The sequence below is a fragment of the Equus przewalskii genome, chromosome 19, assembly GCF_037783145.1.
Source record: "Equus przewalskii isolate Varuska chromosome 19, EquPr2, whole genome shotgun sequence".
Lineage (NCBI taxonomy): Eukaryota > Metazoa > Chordata > Mammalia > Perissodactyla > Equidae > Equus > Equus przewalskii.
Window position 1 is genome coordinate 36,069,414 of NC_091849.1, and position 21,030 is coordinate 36,090,443.

The window sequence follows — 21,030 nt, forward strand, 5'->3', positions numbered from 1 at the left end:
GTTTTGGGGTGGGGTGGGCAACTTAAATAGAGCCTTCAGCTCACTTGTCCAGCTGGACTCAAGAATATTGCTGAAGTGCACAGGAAAACAAGGGTGGCAAGGAGTCAGGGATCAACCACAAATGCCTGGAGAACCTTGAGCCCCAGCTCAGAGAGTCCATGGCCTCAGAGGCAGTTTCAGGGCTGGGTGATGGGAGAGGGATATGGGACTGGGGACTTCACCCTTCTGAAATCCAACTTCTCTCCTCCAGGGCTTTCTCTGCACCCCACCCCCGACCTCCCACAGGAGTTTAGAGCCCAAGGACGGAGGGACTTGTGGGGGCGTGGGGGGGGGGGCAGGTGGGAGGTGGGCAGATGAGAGGAGTGACTGACAGCAGGATGCCGCGGCTGAAGAAGGGAGTATAAATATAAAGGAGCCAGTGTAGGACTGGACAGAGGCCATATGAAACACACGGTACATTCCGGCCCCAGTGTAACAAACTGTACCAGCCTTTTTGAGAGCTGGGAGCACTGAGGAGGGGAGGGAAGAGAGCAGAGGTTCCTTCGAGGTTGGCCCTGCCTCCTCCTCCCCCACTTCTCCCACAGCTCGGGCACCACTGGGAAAGTCCCGATGTCCTGATGTTCCTTTTGCAACCACAGGAAACCTACTATCCCAGCTCACACTCTGTACCCAGTGTTCTTTTCAGCAGCTCCAGACTGGGAGGGAGCAATGAGTGGGGGAGGGAGGGTGTCGCGGGGATGCAGGCAGCCATAGCAGCCCAGGTAACATCAAGGGAGGTGGCGATCACGGCTTGGACACTGACTCACAGTCACAGCCTGTAAGCACTGCAACGGAGGTACAGATGACGGCGAGATGTAGGGAAGGAAGTGCCTTGCCCAAGGTCACACAGCCAGTTGTTCACCCGGGTGGGACCAGAGTGCATCCAGAGCTGGGCAGTGCTGGGCAGCTCTCTTGGGTGTAGGGTGTAGGAGTGGCAGGCCAGGGAACAGGCAGTTCCCTGGGGACTGAGGGTGGGGAGCCCAGACCTAAGCCTGCCCATATGCTCTGGTCGGCTCCAGGCAGGTCTAGCTTGGGCAACTCCCCTCCACTCCCCACAAACTTACCCTCCCCCCCACCTTAAACATTAGAGATAATGCATGCAAAGTGCCTAGCATGGAGACTGGTGTGTGGTGATGTCAACCAGGATGAGTCACCTCCACGCCTCCTCTTTCCTCCTCCACACACACAGCTCAAGGCCTAGAATCTCCTGGGATCCTTCTCCCTTATCACCACCTTCTTCCTTCTGCGTCCCTATAGCTCTTACACAGGTTCGGTACTCACCACCTGCTGGCTCGGGTTATTATTTAACCTCACATGCTGTGTTTGTCTCTTCAACTGGCCTGCAAACTGCCCAAGGGCAGGAAATCATTTCAATACACCCAGCATTTATTGAACATCAACTGCAGGGCCAAGCTGGGCCCGAGGGGGGATGAGCTGGAGTGATGGGAGAGGCCTCAGAGAAGCAGACTTTGTTTCTGCTTCAAGGACTTTCTAATCTGGTTAGAAGAACAGGATTGGTAAACAGATCTCTAGAATATGAGACAGGCCACACGCTGTACCATGAGAAAGGTAGGAACCCAGTGTGCGGGGCCTTCAGAGGGGAGAGGAATCAGATTTGGCTGGCCCTGTTCCAAGCAGGCTTTCTGAGCTGTTGCTTGGGAGATGGGTAGACACAGAGGATGGGCATTCCTGGCATGGGAAATGGCACAGCAAACTGTGGAAGTTAGAAGGAGGGAGAAGAAAGGACTTTAGGAATTGTGTCTTGAACTTTTTTATGGCATCCTTAGCAGGAGCAAACAGAGCCTTCCAAATGGTAGGTGCTCAGTATGTAAGTCCTTTGTCCCTTCCTTGGTTTAGAGATGATGGAACCTTCAGGACCAGCACTCAGGGACATCTTTTGGCAGAAAGATGGGTAAGGAGAAAACCCGGCTGTGAAGAAACCCGTGTTTGAAGCTGGCCAAAGGGAGGAGTCAGGCTCCAGTTTGGGGTCGCCTTCTCCCACCCTGCCATCCATTCCCACCCGCTAGTGTCTGGGCGCTTCCCACTCCTGGCGTCCTGCCAGGGGTTTCCCAAGCTATCCCAAAGGGCTGGGCTTGGTTTGCAAGCCCCTGGGAATCCCTGGAGTCTCCAGGCTGGTGTGAAGAACGGATCAGGGAAGCAGCCGAGGAACCGAAAGGCTCCTGGGCGATCGCTTGAATTAGCCCCTCTAACGGGCTTCCGTTGTCACGTGACTGCATCCCAGGTCTCCAGCTATCCTCCTCCAGACTGGACTGAGCGCTAGTGGGGCTTGGGTGGCAGCCTGGGTGGCTCCCTCTCCCTCATGGAGCTACCAACACCTGCGTCCCCCCCCCTTCCCAACTGTGCTACTCCAGGCCCCACACACCTGGGGTTCCAAACCTGGGCTCACGTGGGGGATGGACAGATCTGCGTGCTCTAACGCTGGCGGCCGGGCAGGGCAGCGGGGCCCAGTCGGCCGGGGCGCGCGTCCCTGGGGTTGCGCTCCGGTCCCCGGCTGTGCCTGGTGCCTGCGCCCTGCCCCGGCCCCGGCGCGCGTTCGCAGGGCTGCGGCGGCGGGGAGGCTGCGCGCCGAGCGCAAGCCGCGAGCACAAACAGGGCGAGGAGGCTGGTGTGAGCGCCTGGGCCTGGTGCCAGCGCGCCGGGGCTGGAACACAATGTCCCGAGCGGGCGGGCGAGCGGGGAGCGAGAACAGCCTGACTCAGCAGCTGGGTAAGTGGGTGTGCTCGCTCACCAGATCAACCGCTCTTGCAGCCTGCGGTCAGCGACGACCCGACTCTCAGAGGCTCCCTCGAGCGGGGAGGGGCGAGCGCAGGGCCGGCTCCTCGGCTCCCGCCCCTGCCTGCCGCTCGGGACCTCCACGTGGCTGGTTTGCGCATCCCTCTGCTTTCTCGCCCCTCCATTAAAGCGTCTCACAGCCCCCAGGCTGAGCGGAGCAGACTCTGCCCAGCTGGGAGGGGCACTCTCCTCGCCCAAGCCGGCAGGTGTGGCCGGGCATACAGCTGCTTGTGTGCATGTCCCATTTTCCCCAAACCCCACCGCTTGGGAGGCCTCGGGAGGTTTGGGGCGGGGGATGTAACTCTTAGTTGCCGATGAAGGTAGAAATTTGTTCTAGGGTGTTGGGGAGCAGAGGAAGAGGATGCTGGGAGACATGGGATATAGGGCAAGAAGAGTGCCCCCATTTCTGTCCTCAGCTGACCGGAGTTCAGAGTGTCTTCCTGTCCCCTCCCTTCAAAACCACTAGGCCCCTGAAGATTTCCTCAGAGGGAGGGAGAAGCAGGTGGGGAGGTCCTCTGAAGCCTGAGACCCTGCTTTTCTGCCTTACCCACCCTCCCACCCAAAACCACAACAAAGACCCGGGAATCCTGCCACCCAGCCACAAAGCTTCTCCTTCCTCCTCTGCGCCTGCTGTCCCCTATGGTCTGGTTGGGGCCATTGTGAGGATGACAGCCCCAGGGTGGAGCTCAGATGGCAGACCAGAGCAGGACTCTTCCTGGGGGAGGGGACCTGACCCACGCCCCAGCCTCCTGGGGTGTCTACAAGGTGTCCCAGGGGACACGCTGTGCCTGGAGTGTGCCAGGGCAGGCAGGGAGGGGCTCCGTCCTCTGCTGAGTTCCAGGAAAGGCCCTGGCAGTCAGTGCAGGCCTGGGCTCCAGGCCTTCAAGGGTGGGGCTGGGGGAGGGACCCCAGGCTGCTGAAGAGCCTTACCTGGGCCTCTTGCCCCGGGGCCCTCCTGATGACATCTCTGGCACCCTCTGTAGCCAAAGGTGGGGAGATGGATGCCAGCACAGGCCTGGGCCATGGACCACCTTCCCACACATACAGCATACTTTCCACACGTGTGCTCACCCAGCCAACACTCACCGAATCTCCCAGTCAGGAGGTGCCTTCGCTGTTGTCGCTTCCAGCCTTCTACCTGACGTATGAAGTCTCTCCATGGTGTCCCAGGTCAGTGATTGTTCTGAAGCTGTTTGCACACCTATAGTGACAGGGACACTCTCTCGCAAGGCAGCCCGCTGCCCTTCTGGACTTCCCTATCTCCAAGTCCAGTCACCTACAGGACACCTGCCCTCACATGGCCTAGAAGTGACTGAACTCATCCTCATGTCCCTCATACTAGCTCCTCCCTATTGCCCACCGTGACTCTCCCAACCCCCAAACTCACCATGAAAGTGGATTAATTTTTAACTATTTTCTCTCCTTCACCATCCTATATCTGATCTATTACCAGATTCTTCCTTTTGCTGCTTTTATTACAAGATGTACTGTTGGTTATTTTTCTCATTCACCCCTTCCTCTCCAACCCCAAAGATTCCACCTCAGGCCCCAAATCCCACAGCGGCTGCCACACTGTCCTTTCTGCCCTAGGTTTTTCCTTCCTCCTACACACCCTGCTGGAATAATCTTTCTCACACAGTTTATTGTGTATGTTATCAACTTCAGACTCGTCAGCCAGGCGCACTGGGTACCCCAGCAGCTAACGTGTGTGTCCCATATGAAGAGACTGGGACTCATTCATGGTGTGCCCAGACCACAGAGTCCAGCACAGGGCCTGCTGCACAGCACGAGGGCAGCAGACACTTCTCAAGTGGTTGTGCTCCTTTCTCATCTTTCCAGTTCTTTCTCCTGACTTGGTCTCCCCATTCCCATCAAGCCTGTTGGCTTCCTGCTGCTCACTCAGGCCCTTTTGTTTTAAGGAGCCACTATTCTTTATTCCCCAAAATCTTCAGAGTGGGGTGGGGAAGGGAGAAGCTGATATCCAAGTTAACATCGGGGGTTTGTGCCAAATACCAACTGCAGAGACTTTGAGTGCAGAGTGAATGAGTGCAGCTGCCCGCTGGGAGCCTCTGCTCTAGGAGGAAACAGAAAACCACTGAGGAGGGTGGAAGGCAGAAAGGGGGATATGTGCAACCGGTGGCTTTGGGGTTTATAGAGGGATCTTCTTGCCACTGGAGATTCCAGCCTGCCTAGCTCTGGGACCCTGGTCTGATGCCCTTAGATTGTTCCCTTCCTTGGCATCACATCTCACGCACACACTCAGTGATCCTGGCCCCATCACCACCTCATAACCCAGCACAAAATCCACCTCCTGCAGGAGGCTCTGATCATCTCCATCCGACCTGGGTCATTTTGTCATCAACTTCCCCCTGAGCCTTATGAGCTGTCTTCAGTCTTTTCTCTATTTTATTGCTTTTTGTTGCTTAGTTGTCTCCTCTACTATTTTCAACCTGCCAGATTATAAGCTCCTCCCTGGCAGGGACAGTCTCTTATTTATTGATTTAATATCATCGATTTATTTTGAAAAGGAAGCATGAGATCAGGCCCTTGGACTTTGGAGGCCACAGAGACCTGGGTCTGGAACCTCGCTCCAACACTTCACTGTTTGGCCTTGGGCAAGTCTCTTAACCTCTCTGAGCCAGCTTCTTCATCTGTAAAAGGTGCTAGTGATACTGCCCTTGCAGAAGGCGAGGCGAAGGTTACAGAAAATACAAAGTGCCAGGAAAATGCCTGTAGCAGAGCCAGCAGATGATAGCTGTCTTCCTTCCCTGCCCCACTGGAGCCTTCCCTGAACTGGCAGACAAGGTTCCTTAACTAGCCCCCATACCGGGACACTTTTCAGCGTGAAAAGGGACACTATTAATAATGACACCGGTTCCACAGACGTAACCCGGGATGCCTGGCCACCCTTCCTCACAATAACTGGTGAGAGCAGGGTTCGGATCCAGCGCCTCTGTAACCCACTGCCTAAGCATGGCGCCAAGCACAGTTCAAGCTCAATAAACGTTTGTTGAATGAACCAGCGAACAGAACCTGTCCTTCCTTCAGTTTCTTGGAGCATCAACTCCAAGTGAAGGAGCAAAGATTGAAAAGCCCGCCCCCGCCGCTTCCCCACCCCGACTCGGGTCCCCAAGCCTCGGGCTGACTCCTTTCTCTGAGGTCTCCCCTTCTCCAGCCCGCCTCCCCGCCCCCGGCTGCCTTGGAAACAGTGACGTATTCTTGAGGGGCGTGACCTCTCTCCATCCTCTTCTGGAGCTCGGGGCCCCTTCTAATTCCGACCAGGGAGGATGAGGTGGGGGTCGGCCCCCTACCACCCTTCTCCACCGCCTGGCATGAAGCTAACTACGCCCACCTGGCCACTCCCTTCGGGCGCGTGGCTCGCTCGTGTGTGGGCAGCCCACCCCCAGCCCACCCCGCACCAGTCAACTGGCGGGGTCCGGAGAACGTTGGCCTCCTTCCCTGCGATCCCTCTCCAGCCCGTCACCCCCAGCACGCCAGTGGATCCCGAGAACGCGGGCGGGCGCTCAGCCCAGGCCCGCCCCTCCCCGGGCAGCCCTCGGGCTGGCTCCGCGTCCTGGGAGGTGGGCGGGAAGGGTGGGACCCCAGGGGCACCCGGGCGCCCCGGAGCGCGGGAGGGAAGGAGTTAAACAAGGTGCCGGCGCCGGGCGCGGCGGGAGTGGGGGAGGGGAGCGAAGGGAAAGTGAGAGCGGGGGCGGGGGGGCGGGGGGACTGGAGCGAAAGAACATCCTGTGCCCGCCGCCGGATGCGCGCGGGGGGAGGAGGTAGTCCGGGGAGGGAGGGCAAGATGGGGGGAGGCCCCGGGCGGGGAAAGGCGCGGCCTCCGCCCCCCACCCGGTCCTCCTCCCCTGGGGGCGCCGCCCCCTCCGCTCCCAGTGCCTTCCCCGCCTTTCTCCCAGTCCCCACGCTTTCGGCTGAGTAACGAGCTGCCGAGAGGCCCCCGAATCTAGTTCCTGGGCCAGGGTAAGCGCTTGCTGGGGAGGGGACCGTCCCGGGGAGTGTAGGATCCACGGCAAGGCACAGGCGGCACCCCCAGCCTTTCATCTCCCCGCTTTCTGCGGGGAGAAGCTCGCACGTGGTGAGCGTCCCCAGTGCACCGTGAGCCCCAACACGCGTTCTCTCGTTCAGTCCCGACGGCAGCACTTCCCGGTAGTAGGTTAGGTATTAATAGACCCGTATTCCGGAGGGAGAAACTGAGACTCAGATCATGGAATTTGCCCAAACCCAAGCCGGTCGGACTCCAACGGGCTTTTCATTAGAGTCCGGAGTAGGCTCATTTCCGCCTAGTTTGTCCTATGCACACAAGCGCTGGGCCCCTCCAGGGTCACCCTCGGAAGGCCTAGCTCTGTGGCTTGCGCGGTAGGCCCCCCATAGCGTGTTAGGCTCCTTTAGTTAGTCCTGGTAAAAAGAATGAGGAGGTAGTCCTAGGGTTTCACAGGTGGGAAGGTGGTTTTTAGGAACAAAGTGGCTCAGGGGAATGGGCTGGGGGATAGTGCTGCTGCTTTAGGCATTTGTGAGGTCTTCAAAGCCGGCTCAAGAGTTCTTCAAGCCAGTTTAATGGGTTGCAGGAGTTGAGGCTGATGAGGCTGAAGAAGACCAGGGTGGGAGGGGTAGAGGGTGAGTGGGAGGGGCCGAATAATGTGCTTTTCTGCCTCATCAGGGCCCACCATCTGTGTGCTCACTGCTTTCCCACGCCCAACGTTTTTTGTCCAGGTGAAACCTGCTTCTAATAGTAATTATTATTATAGTCAACATTTGGTGAGCTCCATGTGCTGGGCACTGTTGCAAATGCTTAATCTTCACAACCCATGAGGTAGGTATTATTATCATTCCCATTTTACAGGTGGGGAAAATGAGGCACAAAAAGACCACAAAGCAGAGTCGGTGGCTGAACTGGTTTTGAACCCTGGCAGCCTGGCTAGAGCCCACACTCTCATTTACTAAATTACAGCCAACACCATGGTCACGCGGATGGCAGAGAGGTATGCACTGGGGCAGCTCGGGTCCTCTTGCATTGGTGAGGGCAGGTAAGAAACCTGGGCCTGGCTGTGTGTATATGAAATCTCAGACTTCTCTAGCGAATGGTTCTAGATTTGGATTTGACAGAAAAAAACAATAAAAGCCAAGTTCCCACAAAGAATTGTAGCTTTTAATTTAAGCTCCCTAAGAACATTCAAGACACAACTGCCATCTATTATCACTATCGTTTCATGAAAGCAAGTACATTTTAATTCTCAAAATAAGAAAGACATCATCAGAATCAAAAGCAGTCCTTCCCAAGAAGGGACCGTCCTTGACCTTACACCAACAAATAGACATTCCTTTGTCTTTATTTTTGGGTTGTGCTCTGGGCTAGTAAACATATATGGGGATGCCTCTGTCGCTAATCCCTCTGAATCGTTTGCGGGCAGAACCAAGAGAAATGGGTGCAGGTATAGCAGGAAGGAGTTCTTTGGAGGCCTTTTTGAAGGACTGGTGAGTACCACATCTGCTTAGGATGTGAGGCCAGTCGCTCTGGGTCCCACCCCAGAGAAGCGCGGGGACCTCGTTCTGAAGGATCTATCCTCAGATCCACCAGGGTAGCTCTGGAACCTAAAACAGTCCCCTCAAGCAGCCATTTCCTGCCCAGAGTTCACGGCACGTGATAGGTGGTCCCATGGCAATGGGGAGGCCTTCTGGGGCCTCTGTGACTCCTTCTTGCAGGCAGTCTCTGTAGTCACCCACCTTGGGGCTGGATAGAGTGCTAGGAATGACCCTTGAGGAGGGTCTAGGATGGAAGAGAGGAATGGAAGAGACTGGCGGCGTAGGAGTGTGTCACCTGCAGACGGGATGTGAAGGGTGAAGGCTCTGAATGCATAGGCCTGACTGGCTGCAGCATCTCTGGGATGCTGTCTCCCTATTTCTTCACCTCCCTCGAGCCTAGGTGCAGCCCAAGACCCAGAGCCTTCTAACAGGAGCTCAAAGCCAGGCAGGTGAAGCCCTGTTTTGGTACAATCACGCTCAGTGCTGGCTCAGGGCCTGAGCCTATCTTGGGGCTTGTCATTTCCCTCTTCTGTACCAGAAGGTGAGGCCAGAGGGTGTGGGAACATTGTGAAGAATGGGGAGAAGGAGGGAAGGGTCTTGCCTGCTCCATCCTAGTGGTCGAGATCAAGGCCTCCCAAGCTGGACTCTCATCCCGCTCATCCTGCTGGGGGGGTGACATTTTCTGACTCTGGAGAAGCCCTCAAGCCTCATGTGCTCTGTGTGTGTGTGTCGGGGGGGGGGGGGTACTCCCAGATTTAGGCCCCCATCATTTAAAAGTGCAGACCTACCCAAATTTTAATCCTGGGGTTTTAGAATGGTAAATCTGGATACCCTCAGGTTATAAATGCAGAAACTGAGACCCAGGCCAGGGCAGTTCCTTCCTCTTCCAGTGTCACAGTGGTTAAATGGGCCTGGAGCCCCTGTATCCAGACTCTCTGTCACTGTTATGCCCCCACGTCCTTAAAGGATGAGCACCTACTAATTGCAGGACTGTGCTGGTTGTTGGAGATGCAAAGATGCCCTTAAGAGCTTCTGGTCAGACAGGTAAATACACACTTCAGGGGAACATGCAGATGCTGGAAGGTCTTTGCCTCATGACTCTGTGCAAAACTTTATAAGGTGCAGCCCTCTGACGGAAGGGGGCCCCTGCCTACAGAAACACCCTGATGCCCAGCAGAGGGTCTATGGGGAAGAGAGCAAAGATGGGAGGGCCAGGCAAGTCAGGGAGCAGGGCTGCCAGTGGGCACACCCCAAACCCCCCTTCCAGAAACTTCCAAAGGCCCCAGCCCGGAAATTGGGCCTCTGCTGCCCTCTAATGGAAGAAAGGAAGCTCTGGAGATGCCTGCTTGGGCCCCACCAACCTGGCTCCCCTAAAGAAAAGGGGACATCAAGGACCTTCCTGCCCCCAGATTTTTATTCCCTTAGAGTCTTGAGCTTCATTTCCTACAGCCTCCAAAGCTGAACCTTCTCTCCTTCCAACCTCCTCTGGCTGCCCTGTTGCCCAACCTCCACCCTCCCCCCCAGTTTCCCCAGTTTCCTTTGTTGCTCGGGTTCCAATTCTGGTACTCTGGTTCCTGGCCCTGCTAGAGTTCTGGTTCCGGAAGGCCCTTGCCAGGTGCCTCGGGCCTTGCTCCCACCTGGGCACAAGGCGGTGCTGAAGACATGGGCATGAGCACCCCCCTGTGCCTGGGGCAGCTGGACATCCGCAAAAGTATAGTGGGCCTGGCCATGGGTGCCGGGGCCATCTACCTGCTCTACAAGGCCATCAAGGCCGGCATAAAATGCCAGCCACCCCTCTGCAGCAACTCGCCCATCTGCATCGCCCGTGAGTGTTCGGGCCCTGGGGAGAGGGCTCTGCCCCAGGAGGCACCTGCTCTCGAGGCCTCCAGTGTGGGAGGGCCCACAGGTGACTCCTCCTAGTTCCTCTCTCCTTCCTCTTTCTCCTCTCCATCTTCCTCACACCCACCCTAGAGATGCTAGCTCAGGGCCCCTGGGTAGTGGATGGCACTCAAGTGGATCCTCAGGACTCATTTGGTAGGTCTCCAAATCCCACATTCATTTTAGATCCAAGGATGCGACTGCTTGGAAGCGTGGCATCTGCAGTTCTCCCAAGGGAAAATTGGAGGACCTGCATGCCCAGAGCCTCCACTAGTCCATGTGACAACTTTGTGCAAAGTAGAAAAAGGCACTCTTTCTGCAAGACTTTTTATTGCCATCTGTTGGAATATCATTGCTATATACTGATTACGATGAAATATTACATATTACTTCATATACCAGAAAATTATTGTAGTAAATATACAAAACTATGACATTTATGATATAAACAACATAGCATTAGATCTGGTGCCCTTGTGGAGCACACACCCTGTTCAGCTGTCCATGGTGGTCCTGCATATAGCAAGAAGGCTTCTCTTTAGAAAAGGCAAGGCAGCCTTGTCCCCAGATCCCTCTCCCCTGCTTCCCAACCCCATTCTTTCATCACTTCTGAGTCCACAGCCTGAGCTGGGCTGGGGTGGCTGTCTAGGCCTGGCAATCGAACGAGAACGGCACGGGCGGGACTCAGGTGAGCTCCGGAGGCTCCTCAACTCTTTGGAGTGCAAACAGGATGAGTACGCCAAGAGCATGATCCTGCACAGTATCACGCGCTGTGTGTACTTGCTGGAGGCCGAGGTGAGGGAAGGGAAGCAGGAGGTCCCTCCCAGCCAGTCTGGCCCCTGACTGGCCAGACTGTGTCCTGGGACCTGTCTTCCTGGCTGATGGTGGGAGGGGTTGTGCTGAGGGGTTTTGGGGACATGGGGGGAGGGAGTTGGTGGGCCCAGGACACCCGCTTCTCCTGCCTCTTCCGTCTCTCCCGGCATACTCTAGGCCTCTGCTTGTACTACTGATGACATCGTGTTGGTGGGCTCCATGCTGGATGACAAGGACAACAGTGTCAAAATCCAAGCGCTGAACACACTTAAAGCTTTCTCTGGCATCAGAAAATTCAGGCTCAAAATCCAGGTGAGCCCAGGGGCAAGTCGGGGGATGGAGCACACAGGGTGTCTATCATCCAAGGGTCCCTTAATGGACATAGGATAAGTGGTCATGTTCCAGAAGTTTGCGTGGGTCTGAGTTTGTAACCCAGAGATATATTTTTCCTTGGAAATAAGTTGGAAAGTGGTGGTCAGATTCCCAGCAGGGTAATAAAAACCTTTGAATCTCAGGATGAAACAGAGCTAGGGCGCTAGGAGTATCGTTGAATCCCAAGCAACGGAAAGCCCCCCCTGAGGTTCTGACACTAGCCAATTCTCTGACACCTACTGGATATCCTTCAATTCAGTTCAATTCAATTCAATTCAATTCAATTCTGACACTACCTACCTAGAGTCAGTGCAGGTTCCACATGGTAAGGGCTCACGAGACTGCCCCCACTTCAGATGCCAGTTGCAAGTCCCAGTCCTTCTGACTGACCAACTGTACATTTGGAGGTCCCCACAACCCTCTCCTCAGGTTTAATAAATCACTAGAATGACTTGCAGAACTCAGGAAAATGGTTTACTTAACGTCTACCCATTTATTATAAAAGGTGCTAGTGAGGAGCAGCCAAATGGAAGAGATGCATGGTGCAAAGTACAGGGGAGGGGTGCAGAGCTTCCACGCCTTCTCTAGGGGTGCCACCCTCCTGGCACCTCCATGTGTTGACCAGCCTGGAAGTTCTCGGAACCCTGTCATTTAGGGGTATTTATGGAGGGTTCATTATGTAGACGTGATTGATTAATCATTGGCCATTGGTGATTGAGCTCAATCTCTAACCCCTCCCTTCTCCCCAGAGTCAGGGATGGGTTTGAAAGTTCCAATCCTCTCATCATGCCTTGGTCTTTCTGGCCACCAGCCCCACTGGAAACTATCAAGGATCAAGAGTCATCTCATTAGCATAAACTCAGGGGTATGGAAAGGGGCTCATTGTGAATAATAAAGACACTTCTATCAGGAAACTGGAAGGATTTTAGGAACCCTGTGTCTGGAACCAGGGACAAAGACCAGATATGTTGTCATACCACACCCCCCTTGCTGTGTAGGCTAGGCTACTGATGCCTTCGCTACCACCATGTAGAGAAAACATAAGCCACTACATGTCAGTTCCCCCAGCTTCCTGCTGTCACGCCCCCAGTCTTACCTGTTTCCACATCCATCCTTTCCTGCTAGTGCCATGAAATGATGGTCTGTGGTCAATGTTAGTCTCCTCCTGAACCCCATCCCCTTCCTTGAGGGCCTGTCTGTCTGCCCCTCTCCTTTCCATTACTATTCAACATGCTCTGTTCCCTCCCATCTTAAAAAGCAAAACCTCTTCCTTGACCTCCGACTCTCTCTTTGGTCTATCTCCCCCAAATTAAATAACTATTTAAAACTTACAAACATTGTATATGTGTACAGTAGAAAGAATAACAATAAAACCATGCATAAGCAGAACCCAGGCTGAGAAATAGAACGTGACCAATAGGTTAGATGCCCCCAAAAGCACCTCCCCAATCACACCCTTCACCCTGCGCCCCCAGAGGCAATCATTTCCCCACATTTTGTTGCTCAATTCCTTGGTTTTCTTTGTAGTTTTACCATATACACATATATCATCTTATATTCTAGAATGGCAAGGCAGACAATAAAGGAATAGGTAAAATATAGTTTGGAATGTTTTTAAGCTTCATGTATCTGGAAGTGTGTAGTTTGTATTCTGTGGTTTGCCTTTTTCTCCCCGACATTGAAAGAGTCATCCTTATTAATGTGGATAGCTGTTTCCTGCTTTCCCACTGCTGTCGGGTACCCTAGTTCACGAGTACCCTGCAATTTTATTTATCCACTTGCCCATGGGGAGGCATTTCCACGTTGTGCCTTGAGCATTCTTGTACACCTCTCCCTTGTGGGCATGGGAAACTTTCTCCAGGGTAAGCATGCAGGAGTGGAATGACTGGGTGAGAGGGTACTCCCATCTTTTCCAGAAGGATCGTATCAATTTTCACCCTCCACCAGCCCTGCCTAAGTGTTCCTGTTGCATCATTTCCTCCCCAACACTTGGTATTTTCACACTTTAACTCTTTTGCATCACACTTTTTGGGAGAAGAAAGTCTTTAGCTCTCCACTTGCTGGCTGCCTCTACTTCGTCCGTCAGCCCTCTCAGTTTCCCTGTGATTCTCAAGCGTATCGGAATTACTTGGAGAGTTGAGTAAAAGCAAAGATTTCGGGGCCCCACACCCAGAGAGTCCAGTTCTACAAGGGAGCTGTTTTTTTCAAAAGCCCCCCCAGGAGATTCTGGTGCAGGTGGCCTGGGTACCACTGTTCCTTCTTTCCCCAGGGCCTGTATCCAAAGACCTGAACTCTGTTCTCCTCTCTCCAGGTGAAAGCAGCCATTCCCTGGCCTCAGTTTCTGTCTAGATGTGCTTTCCTGCATCTTTGTCTGCAGCCTGGGGGCCTCCCTTGACCTCTAGACCCATGGCCAGCTGTTCCTCTTACACAGCCTAGTGGCCATCTGACCCTAGACGTCCAAGATGGACCCTGCCTCTATTCTCTAAGTCAGACCACCCCCTCCAGAGGGGTCTGATCCCATCAACCCCTGGACTCATCTTCCTCAAGGCTCTCAGAGTACGGGGCACCATCAGTTCCACCTCCTTGCCCCAACCCCAGCCATTTACACTGTATGTTTCATGCTCTCCCGCTCCCTGGCGCTTGCACCTGCTTCCCCCTCTGCCTGAAACCCCACCCCAAACTTGTTAACTCCTGCCTGTCCTTCAGGTCTTAGCAGACAGCAAGGGGTGGAGGCAGAGAGGGCAGGGTACTGTTGGGAATGCTGTGGTCCTCACTCCAGGATTCCAGCCTCCCATTTATGTGCCTCACAAAGGTACAGCTTGTGAGGTTCCCTGTCTTTAGTAATACCTCTCGGTCCAAGCATCTTGCGTCTCAGAAGCCCAGATCCCTTTATTCATTCAACAAATGTATATGGAGTGCTTACTTTGTGCCAAGGCACTGTGCTCATCATTGGGGAGACAGCAACCGAACAGGAAAGATCCCTGTCACAATGGAACTTATTTCTAGCAGGGCAAGGCAGGCAATACACAGGTAAAATATAAAGTGTTTCATGAGACAAGTGCTATAGAGAAAAATAAAATAAAGAAAGGGTAAGGAAGGCTGGTATGGGGTTGCAGTTCCAAAGGAGAAAATCTTTGGGACCTAGGGCTTGATGAAGAGTTCGTAGAAATGACACCAAAAGAATAATCTATAAAAGAAAAAAATGATAAATTGAACTTCATCAAAATTGAAAACGTTTGCTTTGTGAAAGGCCCTGTTGTTAAGAGGATGAAAAGAGAAGCTGCAGACTGGGAGAAAATATTTGCAAACCACACATCTGACAAAGGACTCATATCTAGATTACGTAAAGAGCCCTCAAAACTCAATATTAAAAAACAAATTATCCAATTAGAAAATGGGCAAAAGATATGGAGATATTTCACTGAAGAAGATAGATGAATTGCAAATAAGCACCTGGAAAGTTGTTTAACGTCATTAGTTATTAGAGAAATGCAAATTAAGAACCACAATGAGGTATTACTATAGACCTGTTGGATGATTTAAACTCAAAATTAGTGACGATACGAAATGCTGGTGAAGATGTAGAGAAACTGGATCTCTCATATGTTGCTGGTGGAAATGTAAAATGGTACAGCAGCCACTCTGGAAAATAGTTTGGCCGTTTCTTAAGAAACTTGACTGTACATTTACTATACAAACCAGCAATTGCACTCCTGGGCATTTATCCTAGAGAAATGAAAACTCACATCTGCGCAAAAACCTGTACACAGTTTTTCATAACATCTTCATTTGTAGTAATCAAAAACTGGAAACAACCAAAATGTCTCTCCATAGATACGTGGTTAAACAAACTGATAATCCATACCCTGGACACATTACCCAGTAACGAAGAGGAATGAATTGCTGATACACATGACTTGGATAGATCTCAAGGGCATTATACTGAGTGGAAAAAAAACAATCTCAGAAGGTCACAAAACATAATTCCATTTATATAACTTTTTTTTTTCTGGGAAAGATTCGCCCTCAGCTGACATCTGTTGCCAATCTTCCTTTGTTTCTTTTTCCCTCTCCAAAAGCCCAGTACGTAGTTGTATATTCTAGTTGTCAGTCCTCCTCATTCTGTGTGAGCTGCCGCCAAAGCATGACTACTGACAGACAGGTCGTGTGGTTCCGTGCCCGGGAACCGAACCTGGGCCACCCAAGCAGAGTGTGCCAAGCTTTAACTGCTAGGCCGTCAGGGCTGGCTCTATGTAACATTCTTAACATGACAAAATTACAAATATGGAAAACAAATTAGTGGTGGCTAGCGGAGAGGGTTGGTTTTTTGTGAGGAGGGGTAAGTGTGACTACAAGGGGGTCCCACGAGGGAGATCTTTGAGGATGGGACGATTCTGATGGAATAATCTGCTGATCGCAGCGGTGGTTACGTGAATCTGCATATATGATAAAATGACGTAGAGCCACGTTGCACCAAGACCAGTTTCCTAGTTTTGGTATTGTATTATAGTTATGTCAGATGTAACTGTTGAAGGAAACTGGATGAAGAGCACAGGGGGCCTCTCTGTACTATTTTTTGCAACTTCCTGTGAATTTATAATTATTTGAAAATAAAAAGTGTAAAAATAAAAAGCATGTTACATGTGACAGTGCTATGGAGAAACATAAAGATGAGGGATAAAGAAGTCTGGGATGGGAGTGGTGTTGCAGTCTTAAAGAAGGGGGTGGTCGGAGAAGGCTCACTGAGAAGGTGAGATTAAAGCAAAGTCTTGAAGGCGGTAGGAGAGTGAGCTATGAATATCTGGAGGGAGGGCATTCTAGGTGGAGGGAACAGCCTGTGCAAAAATCCTGAGATAGGTGTATACGTGGCATGTTCAAGGAATAGCTAAGAGGCCATCGTGATGGGAACCATGGGAGCAAAGGGGAGAATAGAGGAGGTCAGAGAAATAATAGGCAGGGAGGGGCAGATTGTGTCCAACCTTGTAGGCCACTGCAAGGAGTTTAGCTTTTACCGTGAATGAACTAGGGACTTTTGAGCAGAGAAGCGACATGTCTAACATGTCTGCTGTCCTGAAAATAGATCCAGGGGGGCGAGGATGGGAGCAGGGAGAGGAGGCTATTGCAGAGATCCTGGTGAGAGATGGTGGTTTGGAACAGGGTGGCAGAAGGGAGATGGTGAGAAGTGGCTTGATTGCTGATAGATTTTGAGGGTAGAGCCAACGGGATTTTCTGAAGGATTGGAAAATAGTTGTTAGAGAAAGAAGATAGTCAAGGAGGACCACGCATTATTGGCCTGAGTAACTGGATGGAAGGTGTAACCAACGGCTGGGACAGGAAGGCGGTGGAAGGAGCAGGTTTGGGGGCCGGGAGCATGTTAACTCTGAGAAGTCTATTAAGCATTCTGGGAAAGAAGTGGAAATGGTACCTGAATATATGAGTCTGGAGTTCAGGGAGAGATCTGGGCTGGAGACAGAAACCTGAAAGGCATCAGCATATGGGTAGTATTTAACGCTGTGAGTCTGGATGGTCACTAAGGGACTGATGAAGATAGAAAAGAGGAGGTTGGCAGAAGAACCGGGAAAGAAATCTGTGAAAGAGAAGCCAAGTGAAGAAAGAATTTGCAAGAGGTGAGAGTGGTCAGCTAGGTCAAATAATGTTGAAAGTTTAAGTTGGAGGGAAGTGCTGTCGGGTTTGGCTCAGGCATCATGGGTGAGGGCAGTGAGAGGGAAGGCAGAGGCTGGGGTGGTGTGGGAGATCCCTGTATGAAAGCAGACCCTGCTCCTCCCCTTCCCCCAGGAGCAGTCCATCAAGGTACTGGAACTGGTCTCCACCATCTGGGACTCAGAGCTGCACATCGCAGGCCTCAGACTCCTCAACAACCTCCCACTGCCCGACTTTGTGCATCCACAACTGCGACGGGTGATGCCTGCCTTGATGGATATCCTGCAGTCAGACTACATCCTGGCACAGGTGCCTGAGGACCACGGCCCAGGCCCTGCCCTCCTGACTAGCCCTGGCACAGCACCTAGAGGGAGGAGCAGTGATTTGTGTCTTCCCTGCTCAGGCCCAGACTCATCTGCCTTCTCATGCTTTATTCTTTCCTGTATTCAGGTGCAAGCTGTACGATTGCTGAGTTACCTAGCACAGAAGAACGACCTTCTCTATGATATTCTCAACTGCCAGGTGAGAAGGGAACTGAAGAGGGGCTGATGGATGCCAGCTCAGGTATTGAGGAAGGATGAATTGTGGATTCTCCAGACAGACGTAACCCTAAGAAAATCGTCTTGTTCCTCTCCCTGCCTCTGCACTACATACATTGAAAACCATCCCCTCTTCCATTCTCCTGATAGAGTCGGAATCTATTTTGTGGAAGGGGGATTCTCCTTTGAGGGGCTTTCTGAACTCTGAGAGTCAGGAACACAGGTGACAAAACAAAAGTTAATGCAGGTATTTTAATATTAGGAAAAAATTATAACAAAAGCCATTATTAGGAATAGACAGTCACTACATGATTAATGGTTCAGAAAGATAAAGCAACTCTAAACTTATATGAACCTAATAACATAATCTCAAAATATATATGACAAAACCTGATAGAATTACAAGGAAAAAATTTTTCCTTTTTCAGTTTTATTGAGGTATAATTGACAGATAAAATTGTGAGATATTTAAAGTGTATGTTGTGGCGATTTGATATACGTATACATTTGTGAAAGGATCCCCACCATCTAGCTAATTACCATATCCATCACCTCACATATTTATCTTTTTGTGTGTGTGTATATGTGAGAACATTTAAATTTTACTCTCTTAGCAAATTCAGTTACAATGTTAATTCAATTACAAATACAATGTTGTCAACTACCGTCACCATTAGATCCTCAGACCTTATTCATCTTATAGATGAAAGTTTGTACCCTTTTACCAACCTCTCCCTATCCCCCCAGCCCCCAGCCCCTGGCAAACACTTTTCTATTCTCTGTTTCTGTGAGTTTTGACTTTATTTATTTTTTTTTGAGTGTCCATATATACGTGATACCATGCAGTATTTGTCTTTCTCTGCCTTATCTCACTTAGCATAATGTCCTCAAGGTCTGTCCGTATTGTCACAAATGGCAGGATTTCCTTCTTTCTCACAACTGAATAATTATAAGGAAAAATTGACACACCTACCACCACAGTGGAAGATTCGGAAGGTTTTAACGACTCTTTCAGAAGTGAAGAGATAAAAACCTGAAACTAGTAAGGGTATACTTGCTGTGAATAATGCAAATAAGCTTGAGCCCTTAGACATACCCAGAACACTCTACAATTAGTAAATGCACATTCCTCTCAAGCGCACAAAATATTTATAAAAATTCACCACATGCTAAGCTTAAAGGTTTGTCTCAACAAATTTCCCAGAATCAATATTATTATCATATCTCGTATGTTCTGACCACAATGCAATCATGTTAGAGAATGAGATAAAGGAAAACTGAAAAATTCCTATACAGTTGAATCTGAAACTTAGGTATGTTGGGGAGTTGAGGCAGTTGGAAGATGAAAGAAGAATTTCAGAACTTGCCTTGGATTTCATTCCCATCCTCTCTCTATCCTCATCACAGGTGCGCTCCAACTTCCTGAACCTGTTCCAGTCCACACAGCCGGGGAGTCTGCTGTTCGAGATACTGGTGTTTGCTGAGCGGCTGAGTGAGGGCCGGAATTCACCCCACTACCGGGCCGTGAAATGGCATTACAATGAACAGTCTCTGCATGAAGCTCTCTTTGGGGATGAGTCACGACTGGCAGACCGGCTGCTCGCCCTGGTCATCCACCCCGAGGAGGAGGTTCAGATTCAGGCCTGCAAGGTCATAGTCAGCCTGCAGTGCCCCCAGGACGTGAGAGTCCGGCCCTCCTGCCAGCCCAGCCATTCCTACTTTAATAACGGGGAATAAAATTAAAGAGAGCCAATAAATGAGTATGGGAGAGAAGCTTGAGGGGCAGTGTCTGTCCAGGGCCTTCCAGGGCTGAGTGGAGATTTCATCCAGCATAACCTCTGCCCCAGAGCCTGACAAAGCATGGGCACGTCTCCCAAAACACATCCCCACTTCCCTGTTTGGGGGACGGGCTCCCTTCTCTTGCTGCTTTTCTAATTTGAACGTGGAGCCAATGCTTTTAGAGAGTTTCGGGGAGAAGATGCGTTTGGGGACTGAGGCCATAGATAATCAACAGGGGACAGTACAGCACTGGCCCACTCAGGATGGGCTAGGCAATGCCCCAGTGACACCCAACCTCCAAACCTCTGTGGCTTAAAAATGGCCAAGGTTATTTCTTATTCACACTACATGCCCATCACAGGTCAGCTGGGGGATAGAGGGGCAGGCGTTTGTCCCACCTCATCTCTCAGGGACCCAGGCTGAGGATGGCTTTCCGCTGTGTTCCTCCAACTCCTAGATAAGGAAAAGGAAATGTGGCAGTGATCACTGGCTCTTAAAAGTTCCACCAGAAATGATGCTCATCACTTCTGCTCACGTTTCACTGGCCAATGTGCGTAGGGACGATCCGTCTTATGTGTGTCGAAGGAAGAACTGAAAATATTTGGTGATAGCCTTAATGACAGACGACTGCAGTCTTACTGGGGAACAGTGAGAGCTCTGGAATCAGACTTCCAGGTGTGAATTCCAGCTCTGTCACTTACCAGCTGTGTGACCTTGGAGAAGCCGTGTACCCTTTTTGAGCCTCAGTCCCCTCATCTATAAAATGAATATGATAATAATACTTATCTCATGAGGCTGTTGGGAGGATGATATGGGGATTAAGTGATTTAGTGAATGTAAGGCATGGTGTTCTGCATGCAGAGGGTGTTCATCAAAGATTGGCTCTGATGAGCTATGAAATCAGCATTGAGAGAATGAACAGTTAGCACTGGAAAAGACCTTGGAGAGCATTGAGTCCCATGTGTCTCCAGTCTCTTTGGGTTACAGGCACTGGGGAATCCCAGAGCCCTCTAGAAGCACCCCAAAATGCCACTGGAACTTAGCTTGAGAAACCAGAGTGATTGTGTGAGTAATATAAAACTATAACCATGAAGTCTACAGAAACAAGAAGACTGTCAAACCAAATATGGCCACCCATTTTCAGATTTTCCCATTCATGGCATTTCCCACTTATTCCTTCACTGTGTTATCTGTGAGCCCTTACTGGCAAACAAAGAGTGGTGGTTGCTAATGGTTTGGGAAAAAGTTAATGTTAAGGGAGAAACCCCTAAAATTGGAGCTATTCACAGTCTGCTCCTGCTTCATTTAGGAGGCAGAACGTGTTGGCTCAGCTCTGGAACCCTGGTGTTCTTCAGAGGCACGATTTGAAAACCGCAGTCTGGTCCAAGGCCAACTCTGGCATTTTGCTGAATAGAAAACAAACCCAAAGAGCAAAAGTGACTTGCTCAAGGTCACATGACTGGTCTGGGGCAGAAATAGGATTAGAATCTCCTAGCCTTGGGCTTTTTGCTTCCATTTTCCTTGGCCCAAGCCCGGTGAGAGTGGCCCATGGATTCTAATCCAGAATCTGTGGCAATTGAGAAAGACCTCACTGCTTCTGGCTTTTAGGGGCCAG

The 21,030-nt window shown here is 51.3% G+C and overlaps 2 protein-coding genes across 20 annotated transcripts in view; one reads left to right on the top strand and one right to left on the bottom strand.

The window, feature by feature from the left end:
- The window catches only part of FKBP5 (FKBP prolyl isomerase 5), a 128,355-nt gene extending 122,367 nt beyond the window's left edge, over positions 1 to 5,988 (bottom strand). Inside the window, exon 1 of one of the 3 annotated variants that reach the window (XM_070585969.1) lies at positions 3,919 to 5,988. The gene's annotated coding sequence lies outside the window, so the exon portion shown is untranslated. Of the gene's footprint in view, positions 1 to 2,422; positions 2,639 to 3,918 lie in introns of those variants that run through there. The other 2 variants (XM_070585968.1, XM_070585966.1) reach the window with 2 other exon arrangements.
- Positions 1,393 to 19,409, top strand: ARMC12 (armadillo repeat containing 12). 17 transcript variants are annotated; one of them, XM_070585970.1, is made up of 10 exons: positions 1,491 to 1,608; positions 1,897 to 1,951; positions 7,694 to 7,832; positions 9,362 to 9,417; positions 9,961 to 10,279; positions 10,901 to 11,046; positions 11,242 to 11,376; positions 17,233 to 17,406; positions 17,548 to 17,619; positions 19,044 to 19,409. In XM_070585970.1, the coding sequence occupies exons 5-10, from the start codon at positions 10,036 to 10,038 to the stop codon at positions 19,371 to 19,373; spliced, it is 1,101 nt and encodes a 366-aa protein (XP_070442071.1). In that variant the 5' UTR covers positions 1,491 to 1,608; positions 1,897 to 1,951; positions 7,694 to 7,832; positions 9,362 to 9,417; positions 9,961 to 10,035; the 3' UTR covers positions 19,374 to 19,409. The 17 variants fall into 17 exon arrangements, with proteins under 17 accessions (XP_070442085.1, XP_070442083.1, XP_070442071.1 ...); XM_070585981.1 differs by lacking the exon at positions 9,961 to 10,279 and adding an exon at positions 3,931 to 4,002 and having other exon boundaries at positions 1,492 to 1,608; positions 7,694 to 7,877; XM_070585973.1 differs by having other exon boundaries at positions 1,495 to 1,608; positions 9,961 to 10,198.
- Positions 19,410 to 21,030: the final 1,621 nt, after the last annotated feature.